At 46.9% G+C, this 13,778-nt stretch overlaps 1 protein-coding gene across 5 annotated transcripts in view; it reads left to right on the plus strand.

The window, feature by feature from the left end:
- Nucleotides 1-13,778, plus strand: part of ACO1 (aconitase 1) — a 533,052-nt gene that overhangs the window by 204,034 nt on the left and 315,240 nt on the right. For all 5 annotated transcript variants that reach the window (XM_086961481.1, XM_086961482.1, XM_086961478.1 and 2 more), the window contains exon 5: nucleotides 13,682-13,751. In XM_086961481.1, coding sequence (XP_086817607.1) covers nucleotides 13,682-13,751 — 70 coding nt within the window. The remainder of the gene's footprint in view (nucleotides 1-13,681; nucleotides 13,752-13,778) is intronic.

Genomic DNA, 13,778 nt, shown 5'->3' on the forward strand with positions numbered 1-13,778 from the left:
GTGGATGCAGGATGATGGATGCATGATAGGTGGGTGGATGGAAGCATGGGTGGATGCAGGATGATGGATGCATGATGGGTGGGTGGATGGATGCATGGGTGGATGCAGGTTGGGTGGATGGATGCATGATGGGTGGGTGGATGAATGCATGGGTGGATGCAGGATGATGGGTGCATGATGGGTGGGTGGATGGATGCATGGGTGGATGCAGGATGATGGATGCAGGATGGGTGGGTGGATGAATGCATGGGTGGATGCAGGATGATGGATGCATGATGGGTGGGTGGATGGATGCATGGGTGGATGCAGGATGGGTGGATGGATGCAGGATGGGTGGGTGGATGAATGCATGGGTGGATGCAGGATGATGGGTGGGTGGATGGATGCATGGGTGGATGCAGGATGATGGATGCAGGATGGGTCGGTGGATGAATGCATGGGTGGATGCAGGATGATGGATGCATGATGGGTGGGTGGATGGGTGGATGCAGGATGATGGATACAGGATGGGTGGGTGGATGAATGCATGGGTGGATGCAGGATGATGGATGCATGATGGGTGGAAGGATGGATGCATGGGTGGAGGCAGGATGATGGATGCAGGATGGGTGGATTAATGGGTGGATGGATGCATGATGGGTGGGTGGATGGGAACATCATGGGGGGGTAATTGTTATTGCATGCGTTGTGAAGCCTCCTGCGATGTCCTAGTCGCGTTGCGATGGAAGCGCGATGTAATGCTTTCGTTTTAACGGGTGTTTCCCACAGAAGGGCAAGGAATGCTATGGAAAGTGTCTCTTCTTGGTCACAGACAGGTGACCAGTCATCCTCAGATTCCTAACAGCAGGTGCAGTAAAACTGAGAAGAAAGAGAAAGAGTTTGTGTGGACCACTTGACATGTTGCATTGAGCCACAGCAGGCAAAGAATAACAGCACAGCTGGGCAGAGTAATGGGCTCAAAGGATAGCGTTTCTTTGTCAACAGATGGTAATCGTCATGGGAAAGAGTGCCTATCCAAGCGTCCCTGTGTGCGTTTTCTATGAATGTATGCATACGTTTGACAGCGTGTGCACCTGCATATACTGTGTTTGACTGTGTGCGCACCTGTGTACTTCGGCCAACGGATTGTTCTGCGCTTGCAGGGCCTGTCCTACCTACAAAGGTGGAGGGCGAGACTTTTGTGCAGGTATTTCTTTACCTACATCGGCATCTAGGACATTATGGGGCCTACATATGAAAAATGCTCATGCTGCCGTTATGCAGAGATATTCTACAAACATTCGACCACCGTTGTCTGGCCATGGCGTAAAGGCATGGTGTGAAGCCTGTAATTCCTGGTAAATATGCACAATTAATTAAGGTGACTTACTTCGAATGGCGGAGGTCGCTGCACACAAACGTTGCTCTCACGTCTGGGCCACTGGACTAGAGACTGCAAAATGGATGGATGGAGGGAGGGGGGGGCACTCCTTTTATACAGCCCTACCCCCCCCACCCCCCCTCCCCGTTCCTCGGAAAAAAAAGTAATATAAAAGTTTTACATAAATAGGGTTGCATTACTTGCAATTTAACAAATAATATACGATACTAAGAAAGTAAGAAAATTAGAAGATTTGGTGGCGAGGGGGACGGGAAGGGGGGGCAGGGGTAGAGTTGGGTTCATGCGGGATATACAAGAAATCGCGTTGTTTTGCCCTGCGACGTAATCGACTGCGGGGTGATGTTCGGGCTAATGGGAGTCAATGCAATCGCGTTGCAAGGGGATGCGATGTCATAGATCACGATGTAATGGCGGAAGCGATATAATAGACGCGATGTTACAGCGTGCGATGTAGCTGACCGCGTTGTAGCGTCATACATTCACTAGGAACCAGTGACGTAACCAGTGTGTCATGAGATCTAGGAAACGGGCCCTCCGGCCGCTGTTTGGACTGGGCAATACAGCAAACCCCAGGATTCAAGGGGTCCCAGTGCCACTGCATCTGCTGCCTCGATGGAAGCTATGACGTCATGCGAGCTGACGCTGCAGAGATGCCCTTTTCCCAAGGTCGCAATGTATTCACTCACATGAATCACTGACTCAACGGATGTCATGCCTGTTTGCACGGTTCGTTCTCTAGATTAATGTTCCCCGCCTGCCTCACAGCCCTTGAAATGACTGATGTCTTTAGCAATAAGAAAACACGCGCGGCAGGGAGGAGGTTGCAGGGGTTGCTCTGTAGAGCTTGTTTCTGGACGAAAGTGAAAGCCTAGCGTGCTTGTTTAGAGTAGCCTTGCTCCTCAAATGCTGTTGCTGTGTTGCCATCTCTCTAGGGACACTCAGCTTGAAAACACTCGACTTGCTAGCTGCAATGCTACATCCGCTATGCTTTGCCTCTAGACACGTTGATCCCTCGCAGACTGTGCTGACTGCCCCTCCGGATTCTGAAACTGACCAACGCAGTCAGCACGCAGTCTCTTCTCTCTGTCTTATGATTTCTGCCCTGCCACCATTTACTGCGGACCCTCACCCTCACACCTCCTCACCCTCACACACCCTCACCCCCGTCACCCTCACACCCCCGCACCCTCACACACCCTCACTCACCCTCACAACCTCACACTCCTCACCCTCACAAACCTCTCACCCTTACTCACCCCCACACACCCTCACCCTCACCCACCACATCACTCAGGGACACTGCCACATCACTCAGGGACACCTCCACATCACTCAGGGACACCTCCACATCACTCAGGGACACCACCACATCACTGAGGGGCACCACCACATCACTCAGGGGCACCACCACATCACTCGGGGACACCACCACATCACTCGGGGACACCACCACATCACTCGGGGACACCACCACATCACTCGGGGACACCACCACATCACTCGGGGGCACCACCACATCACTCGGGGGCACCACCACATCACTCGGGGGCACCACCACATCACTCGGGGACACCACCACATCACTCAGGGACACCACCACATCACTCGGGGACACCACCACATCACTCTGGGACACCACCACATCACTCTGGGACACCACCACATCACTCTGGGACACCACCACATCACTCTGGGACACCACCACATCACTCTGGGACACCACCACATCACTCTGGGACACCACCACATCACTCTGGGACACCACCACATCACTCTGGGACACCACCACATCACTCTGGGACACCACCACATCACTCTGGGACACCACCACATCACTCTGGGACACCACCACATCACTCCAATACACCACCACATCACTCTAATACACCACCACATCACTCAGCCCAACCACATCATCACTCAGCACCACAACAGCACTGTCCTTGCTTGCTATCAACAAGCATTGCCATAGCCAATAGGACTCGCATTAGGAAAGTGTAAGCTATTGGCTTTGTGAATAACAATGCTATTAATTTATATATTTTCAAAGCCAACATATATTAAAAAACATTTGTCATTTACAATACCAATAGCTCACACTTTCCTAATGCAAAACCTATTGCATTGCAAATGCTTGTTTTTTTTATCTCCAGAACCTCTAAAAGTCTGAATCCTGTAGTTTAGCATTGGTTTTCGTTTCTCCATAGGACATGTAAACCGGGTGGCATACACTTTTTAGGTCTCGGTACTATCCGGCCGGAAGTAGCGAGATCTTATGATTCTTAGAGGGGCTCTTAATCCCGCCTCTAATTTTGGCTCTCTCCCATTGGCTGGCTTCCTAAATGGAGGCCAGCCATTGGAGGAGAGAGCCGTCACTCCAAATAGGCTCCGTCCTTTTCGGATTTGGAGGTGTGTTCGGTGTTCTTCTTTCCACTTTTTGGCCACGCCCCTTTTTGAACACCGAACACGCCCCCAAATCCAAAAAATCTTCGAGCTTTCAGCCGCCATTTTTGCCCATCTCCTCTGCCTGCCAGTGCTTCTCCCTGTGTCTCCTCCCTTTCGACGGCCCCCTTGCTGCCGGGGCTGGCTGTTCCCTTTGGCCGGTAGGAAATCCTAGTTGCAGCCTTCCATTCATTGCCCGATATCTCTGCCTCGGTGCGAAGGCTCCGCTTCCAGAACGAAGGGGCTGCGCACTGATTGGTGGACGGAGACGAGCCCCCTCACCAACACTGAGGCGGGGCCCGTCCATGCCGCGCTGGGATTGGTCGAAAGATCGACGCGTCACCACCTGCTTGTTTATGCCTCTTTTTCGCACGAGCGGTAAGGGAGGTCTTGTTTATTATTTCAGTCTGGAAAGGCCGGCGTTAGATTGATGCCGGGAGCGTTATGAACAGTTGGGTAACCATGCGAGGCAGCAACCGAGAACTAGGCTGCTTTAAACAATATATTTCCGGGTACCTAGTGAGTTGCAACACCTGCGCTGCTGCTGGGGCATCCGCTGGACGGAGGCTGTGGTAGACAGGACCCGCTCGATGCGGTCTCCGAGGCTTCTCCTCACTCGTGCAAAGCTCCGGCTCTCATGTCTGGGTCCCTCGTAGCTCATGTTGCTTTGACGGTTCAGCCGCTGAGACAGCGCTTGCTCCCGGCTGGCAGCTGTATCCGAGTGGCTGCCGCCGCTGCCATGTTTTTTTTATCCTCCGGCTGAGGTGCAGGGGGTGTGCGGCTCTCCAGTCAGACCCAACACACATACACGCGCGCACAAAGCGGCACTCTGCTGCCCACTGCTGACAGCGGAGTCATTTCCGCTCGCAGCGGCTCTGCCTCCTCCTGGCCCCCTGCCCTCCCTGTCTGATGGCTGCTTCACTGCTCCTGTAGGCACAAATGTCACGCGTCACAGCTGTACCTTCGCAGGACAATCCGTGCAAACACCGCACATATGGCTTCCACATAGTCATCACGCGTGCCCGTAAAATATAGTTTGTTTTGATTACTGATAGCACTCCATAATTGTGCATGTGTTTGCAGGCTCTCTCTCCCTCACCCCCTGTGTAGAGGTGTTACTCGCTCCTGCCCATGTCCTTCCCATCCCCCTAACATTTGGTTGTTGCTTGCCTCGTCCTTTCTATCCTTTCCTCCATTCCATTGTTGCATGCCCCATTCCTCCCACATTCCATGTTTGCTTACTCTGTCCCTCTCAACACCTCCCTCATGTTGTTGTTGCTTGCCCCTGTCACTCACACCATCTCTCACATTCCATTGTTGCTTGCCTCTGTCCCTCCCATGCCCTGCCGCGTCCGGTTCTTAGTTGCCCCATCAATATCACCGCTCCGGCATTCCGTTGTTGCCCACCCAAGGTCCCTACCACCCCTCCTACATTCCGGTGTTGCTTCCCCACGTCCCTACCAACCCTCTAGCATTCCGTTGTTGCTTGCCCACTCTCCAGCATACTGTTGTTGCTCGCCCTGTCCCTCCCACCGTCTCCTGCATTCCGTTGTTGCTTGTCCCATCCCTCCCACTCGCATCCGCTCCCGCATTGTGCTGCTTGTCCCTCCAGAAAAAAAGCAGTATGACGTGGCAAGCATTTATTTTCTTTCAGCCATGCTGCACAGTACCAACACTGCTGTATCTTGCAACTAAAATAAATTGACAAAGCCAACAGCACTTCCATAGGCGGTATGTATTGGCTTTGCCAATGCTTGTTTCCACGGCAGCAGGATTTGTAAAATGTTTTTGTCAGGATTGAAAATATAATGCAGTCTAGACATATTGGATTTGCCTCGCCTTGCCCCTATTTCTGCCAGGCTGAGTTATATATTGCACAGTTGTCTCTCGTGTTTGTAGACATCCATCACCAGTCTTGCATGATTAATCCGTAGCGTCTTTGCTGGCGACTTATTTAAATAGTAAATTCTTTAGCCAATGAAAACTTATCCCTGTTGCTGCCTCTTCGGGACCCCACATCTCCTTGTAAATGGAACAGTTTTGTACAGACTGCTCTGCAGACTAAATACCCAACATAAGGTAATTGCACTAAAGGTACAATAAGAACTGTAAGGAAAGAAGGGGGTTTAGGAATGTTCTGAAGCTGACTACATTATTTTCACAATTTGCACTTATATTAGTGTAAAACTGAAACTTGCTCTGAAACTATCCCCATTGATTCTTTTTTTTATGAAGATAGAACCAGGAGCTGAGAACCAGCAAGGGAGCATCTTAATAATGCAGTCACATGCTATGATATTGTCTTACCTGTATTGGTACAGCACACTTTTATCATTTGTATTGTTCAATATCACTTTCAGACTCTGGGTACCCTTTGTGGTTCTGGAATTATTGTTGACCAAAGTCAAGGTGATCCTGTTGTGTAGAACGTGTGGTGCATTTTGAAAGTCCTTATGTGTATGGATGTGTTTTCCCAACGAGTTTTTTAGTTTTAGAATGTGGTTTCCTTTGGGTGCACTGTTGTCCATTAGTCGGAATGAAGAGGGTGTTATTTTAAGAGTTATAAATGATCCAATCATCTGGCTGTGAAGTAATGTGCATGTGTGGGCAAATCTTTTGTCATGTACGTTTCACTTTTCCGGTTTGTGATCCCCGTTTTATGCATTTATGTATTCATTCATATATTCATTCATTAGCTCTCCTCCGTTTCGCTCTCGTCCCCCCTTCCCTCTGCCCGCGTCTCTCCTTCGTCTCTCCTCCCCCCCCCCCCCCCCCCCCCCCTCTCCCCTCTGCCCGCAGCTCTCCTTCGTCTCTCCTCGCCCCCCTTCCCTCCGCCCGCAGCCCTGCTCCGTCCCGCTCTTGTTTAGGACTTGCTCCTTATTGTTTCTCAGGAGCCTGCCGCAGCCCCGCCGCTCTGCTTAATTGTTTAGATTTCATGATTGACACATACTGGGCTCCCTTAAAGTCCGGGACATATGGGGGTGAAGGCAGCAGGGACTGAGGCCGCTGCTGTCATACACTAAAGAACAGCATGGGTGTACCGTGACTCTCCCGCTGTAACAAAAGAGACCGCAGGCTCCCATCACAAGGTACTTAGGAATCAAACAGCCATATACAACCGATTCTGAAAAGGATTTTGCTTTCCCCCAGAAAAATGTGCATACAATTAGTATATTTATGCTAGTCGTAATTTATTGTATTTTATTCCTGCTGCTAGGCCTCCTAACTGGCAGTTCTATAGAAAAATACATTAGACGAGAAGTCCACAGAGAAATATTACCTTCTAACATTGGGTAAAAGAAATAATTCTGTTTATTCATGTGTGTAGATGATTACATGCGATAGAATACGGTCTCCTCCAGGCGTCTATGTGCAACAAACAGGGCAAAGATTTAATGCTGAGTAGAGACGTCTGTGTCTCACTATACTGAGATTGATACCAGGGGAAGCATTTGTTTGAGTTAGAGGAACACTTCTTACTTAAAGAGCTACATAATAGCAAAATGCACCATACCAAGCGTCACATGATTTGTTTAATGCTGCAAAAAAGACAGTTTTATCAGAAAGGTAAAGTTGCAACTGTTGTGTACAACTGCAAACCAAAAGGAACAAATCTAAGAAGCACTGATACACACCAGTTGAGGTGCTTTCTAAAAAGAAAATGCCTCATAGTGCTATACAGATGTCTTCTTTATTAGAGAATTACGCATTAGTCATAGTGTGGTATATTGGTAGCCAGGCAGGGGCCGTTACAGGAAAGAGTGGTGGGGTGGTGGGGAAGAGGCAGGGGGTTGTCGACATACAACAGGATAGGGAAAATAAAATAAATACATAAAACCACTTACCTTGAGCTTGCTGCATCACTGAGTCGGCAATGCAGCAAGTGCAAGTTGTGTTATTTATTTATTATCAGATTTAAATAAGCATTTGGTATAGCACTATTATGTGTTTTTTCAGAAGTGCCTTTTACTAGTTTATTTCAGTGCGGTTCAGATTTGTGGTCTTCACCCATTGTAGCCTTAACTCCTATTGAAATAGTTGCATTGAATGAAGAAGCAAAGTATAAAGGTCATTGTGAGGTTGTAATCGTTACACAAATGACAAACGTGGTCAGAAGTCTGGTTATAAAATATCAGATCTCCTAAAAGACTTTGTTGTCTGCTCCCAAGGCCAGACTGGCAAAAATGCGAAATTCAGCCACCATGTGCAGACAAGCTAATGAGCGCTAGAACAAGAGCAACTATTTAAAGTTGCTGCCAGGATCATGTAACGTGCACCACCACTCCCGGAGGCCGAAACCAGCCTCCAAGCGTCAACAAGCATTTAGAATGCAATGGTCTTGGCATTATTAAAGGTAGAGCTATTGGCATTGCTCATGATTTTTTTTTCATTTTCTTTTAAAACATAAATAAATGGTATTGTCATTTACAATGGCAATAGGTGAGCATTAGACAGTAGTAGAGAGTATTCCCAGACACAGAACCACGCGCACACACAGACAGAGCCACGCACACACACACACACACACACACACACACCCAGACAGACGGCTCTGTGTGTGTGTGCGTGGCGCTGTCTGTGTGTGTGTGTGTGCGTGGCTCTGTCTGTCTGTTTGTGTGTGTGTGGCTCCGTGTGTGTGTGTGGCTCTGTCTCTGTGTGTGTGTGTGTGCGCGCTTTGTGTGTGTGTGTGCGCGGCTCTGTGTCCGCGAATACTCTCTACTACTCTCTACTACTCTCCAATGCTCACCTATTGCCATTGTAAATGACAATACCATTTATTTAGGTTATTAAAAAAAAAGTCATGAGCAATGCCAATAGCTCTACCTTTAATAATGCCGAGACCATTGCATTGTAAATGCTTGTTGTTGTAGTTATTCCAAATCTGGCCCAAACCTTCCAAAAATATTTTTATCGTCTACCTTTATCGTATCACTATACCAGATTAACTTTAGGGAAGACCTGTGGAATTTATGGTACTACTTCTATGTAGCTGAATTAGGGCTTGTTTTGTCAACGTTTGTGCAGGGGTAAAGTGGTTAGTTTTCAGTTTTTTTTTAAATCTTTTAATTATTATTATTATTATTATTATTATTAATCGGGTTTTATAAAGCGCAAACAACCCGGAGGCCTCGTAGCGCTGTGTACAGTCATACTATTAAAAGGGAAGAAAATTAAATGAACAGATAAGTTTTCAGATCCTTCAGAAATTTTAGAAGGCTGGGTTCACTGCGAAGGAGAGTGGGCAGAGAGTTCCATTCCTTTGCGGCATTCCAAGAGAAGGAACGCCCACCCCATCTGGTGCGTCAGATCTTATTGACAGTAGCCAGGAAAGCAGTACTAGATGGCAGTGATCTGTGAGGAAGGTAGGGTTTTGCCAGGGAGCAGATCATAGTAGGGGCAGTCTTCCACATGGCTTTGTGCATGATACACAGAGATTTGAACAACACTCTGGCCTTAATAGGAAGCCAGTGCAGTTTCCTCAGGGCCAAGGTAGCTGATTGCCGTTTGTTGAGGCCTAATAGGAGACGGGCTGCGGCGTTTTGTGTCACCTGCAACTTTCTTATTGTAGAGGTGGGAGCCCCTAGATCTAGGGAGTTCCCATAGTCCAAACGGGACAAAATAATGGCTTGCACCATTATTCTGTGAGCTTCGAAGGGGAGAAGTGGTAACACCTTTCTCAGCATACGCATGAGCCCGAAGCATATGGCGGACAAAGTAGTAGCTTGCTGCAAGAAGCTGAGGTTGGTGTCCAACCAGATGCCTAGACTCTTTATATGGGACTTTGGTTGGGGCGTTGGGCCCATACACGGAGGCCAATCCAACAAAGGACTGGGAATGGCTGAGTTGCCTAACATCATGAGCTCCGTTTTCTCGCCATTTAATTTTAAGTGCGAGGTAGCCATCCACTGAGCCACCGCTACCAGACAGTTGCTTAGATTCGAAGAGGAAGAATCCGACTGGTTCATAGATACGACTAATTGCGTATCATCGGCGTAAGTCACTATGTCGAGGCCAAACGAGTGCACTATATCAGCTAAAGGCTGCATATAAATATTAAAAAGAGTAGGGCTCAAAGCAGAGCCCTGGGGCACACCTTGATCCAAGGGCCAGATTTTAGAATGGGTAGTGCCCTCAACAACCTTAAAGGAGCGGTTCTCCAGAAAAGACTGGAGCCAGTGCATGGCCTTCCCAGAAATTCCCATTTGATCGAGGCGGTGAAGGAGAATGCTGGTGTTAACAGTGTCGAAGGCGGCACTAAGATCGAGCAGCATGATTGCTGTAGTGCCGCCTTGATCCATTTGTTTCCTGGCCAACTCAGTTACCGCCAAGAGAGCCGCCTCAGTTCCCAATTTGGGACGAAAACCAGCTTGGGAGTCGTGGAGAAGATGATGATTCTCTAAGAATTGAGTGATGGACGTGTTAATGTGTTTTTCCAAGAGTTTACTGACCCACGGAAGGAGAGAGATAGGTCGGTAGTTGGCCATGTTCTCCGGGTCCAGGGTAGGTTTTTTCAATAAAGCCTTAACTTGTGCACATTTCCAAGGAGTGGGTACTGAGCCTGTCGTAATAGATGTGTTCAAAATGTTAAGAATAACAGGTTTGATGGTGTTCTCAATTTTTACTAGCTGGCATGGAGGGACAGGGTCCGTAGGAGATCCAGATTTAATTTTCAACATGATAGCCCCAAGTGAGTTCTCATCCAGCAGTGGAAACTCATCTAATTCTGGAGTCATGGTGTTGAGTGAGGTCGTTCCCATATCCTGGGATAGATTAGGTGGTTTAAAAGCAGAGGCAATTTTCTGTATTTTACTATGAAAGTATTCAGCTTGACTATCACAGCGAGCCTGAGCTTTACTAGGATCAGTAGGAGTAGGGGGGGTATCAATCAGGAATTTGGCTATCCGAAAGATTTCTCTGGAAGAGTTGGAGGCATTTATAATTTTTTCCTCGAAGTATGAGATTTTAGTACATCTAATTTCTGTTTTGTATTTTTGATGGCTTCAAGATGAATAGTTTTGTCTATATTACTACGGGAAATCCTCCAATTTCTTTCAAGTCTTCTACACACCCTTTTTAGTTCTTTAAGTTGGGGAGTATACCAAGGCGAGTCCTTAGATTTGGTCTTTTCTTTGAGGGTTTTGATAGGTGCAATAGAGTCCAAAGCTGTGCACAGCCAATTGATATAGTTCTCGTACTGCAATGCCGGGTCTGTCTCATTTTGAGGGGGGGCCAAGGAGAGCAAGTTGGCCCATTGATCTGGGGAGATTTTGGACCAGTCCCTCCCTTGTAGGGTAGTGCGAAGAGGGGGCTGTAGTGACATAGCTGGAGTCCACTGTATAGGTATTAAATAGTGGTCTGTCCAGGTAAGGGGCAGTGGGGTCCCTACTTCCAGTCTATGATCATTACTAAGTACCCCATCAAGGAGATGGCCCTTTTCATGTGTGGGCTCGAAGCCTTTCTGTATGATCTGGAGCGCTGCTATACTGTCCAGAAATGCACTAGCCGTAGAGTTATTGGGGTCGTCTAAGTGGATATTTATATCTCCTAATATCGAGAAGTAGGATCTACTAACCACTAAGTCAGCTATTTTAGATTGAAGTGAGTCAATAAATTCTCCCACTTGGTTAGGGGGACGATAGATAAGAGCACCAGAAAATGAGACTGTAGGTGAGAAATCCAGTGTGAAGAGCATACTCTCACAGTTAGAAATAGCGGCCGGTGAGGTCCTACAGAGGTAATGGTTTTTAAGAAGGATGCCTAATCCACCTCCTCTACCTTCTGATCTATCTAGCCTCTGCAAAGTGTATCCCATTTGCAAGATGGACGTAATATCAGAATCAGATGCATCTTTTAACCACGTCTCAGTCAGAAATATTACATCGGGGTCATTCTCCTCTAACAGGAGAGACATTTGCACAGCATGTTTGGTCAATGAACGGCAGTTTAAAAGAAACATTTTGTAGGTTTTGACAGAGTACGGTTTACCTTGATGGCTGGAAAGTAGGAATTTACAGTGAGAGCAGATCCCAGTAGAAGAGTTAGGATGAATAGAATGCCGGCAGGTATCATTAATTGGCCGCATTAAGTTTTTTAATGTGGTTGAGTCATACCGTATCGGTCTGCTGCATTCTGTTCCGCCTTGCACAGGGGGGGTGGCCCCTGGTCCCGTCCGGTCGCGGACGGGCGCAGATGGGCTTGCCTTCGGCGCGCCGCCGGCGCGCCCGCTGCGCCCGCCCGCTGCACGGACGGGCGTGTCTGGTGTTTATATCCACTGTAGGGGGCGGGAGGAGGGTGGGATCGCCGATCATCTAGACCGCGATCCTTCCCCTACCCAAGATGGCGCCCAAAGTCAGTTCAGCGCCCAGCGCCCGAAAATAGCGGCGCTTTGTCAGCTGAGAAGGGGGGAGGAGGCCGCCCTGGGCAACGTAATTCTTACACCAAGGTAGGGCCAACTGGATAAATAAAATCTATCCTGTTAAAATATTTACAGTGTTTAAAAACAGGTTTTTCGTAGTCAATAACCGCCAGTTAGCATGAGCAGGATTCAGTCAAGAGCAAGAGCGCTGAAGAGCCCCCGGCTTCCGCCTCAGGGGTGAAAGGAAGTATAACAAATACTTTTAATGGGGCTGGGAATTGATTGATGCTAGGTCCTTAGATAATGTTGTTGCTTTAACCTGACAGTGATTCTCAAGGAAAAGACATTTTTCAGAAATCTCCTTAATAAAAAAGCGGCAACCATGTATTTCTCAAACTGTTTACAATACGTAAAAACACAGATATTCATAAGGATTTATTATTTAAGCTAAATATGTTACTTAGAACATCATATATTGCTCCAAACAAACACTTGTAGACTTGTAGGAGAGTGGTAAGCCCCTGGAATTTAACCAGATATTGCACGTATATTTTACATTGCAAGAAAGGTTTAAAAACCTATACACAAGTATACAATCCTTCACACAGTGAAAACTGCACAATGCACTTTAAACAGTGACTCCAAGTGCAGTTAAAACAAATTCTTTCAAGAAAAAACAGGCTTTGGTTGCTAATGAAGAAATATCCTTGTATACTGATGGCCTTGAGGTTATATTGGGTCACCTAAGCTTTTTTAATATCAAATAAACAATCCAAGTCTGTGAATCTGTAGATGCTTCAACCCGTTAAACTCCATTATCGGGGTCTTGATCAGGACAAGTGTAGATGCACCATGACTTGAATTGTACACAGAACAATCAAAAATCGGCTATATCAGACATCATAACAGATGTCGTCATAATCAAAATCTCTCTTAAGGGGAGGGGTTATAACTATCACCAGCTGCCACTTTATATACATTGCTGCTTCAACAACCAGAAACCAATCAAGTTTGCAAAATTAGTGAGAATGTAGGGTATCATTCGCCAAATACAAGCAAAGGTTTTGTGTGACTGAGCATTTTCATATGGTAACCTTATAGTTTGACTTATTTATCGACTATTAAAAACTGCGAACCTGGTGAGACTGCTGTGCTGGATAGCTTTGCTTTTTTTCATAAATAACCTTGGAACTTCTTTGGTGTTTGATAACATAGCAAATACACCCTTACAGCACTTGACCCTCGAGTTGTAGTGGGACTGCATATCGTAAAATATTGAAATCCATGTTTTCCTTCCATTGAAAAGTAATTTCTATTGAGTACAATAGATAAGCAAAAGAAAAGTTGAGTTAGTTGATGAGGAGATCTTTTGGTATATGTTGCTATGCTAGACTAGCAAACAATTGTTGTTTAATCGGTGTAATGTTCATTAAAAAACTGTCCATACTTCTGAAAAGGAAACTTTTTTCATGTTACAGAACTTGCATTGCTTTTTCTTTCAGGGCAGACAGTTTACAGAAAAATCAAGATCTTGAGTTTGAAAGGAACCGGGAACGATTTGAATTTTTAAAGGTATGGGAACTTATATACTGAGTCTGT

Source organism: Lissotriton vulgaris, chromosome 3_1, assembly GCF_964263255.1.
Source record: "Lissotriton vulgaris chromosome 3_1, aLisVul1.2, whole genome shotgun sequence".
NCBI classification, from domain to species: Eukaryota; Metazoa; Chordata; class Amphibia; order Caudata; family Salamandridae; genus Lissotriton; species Lissotriton vulgaris.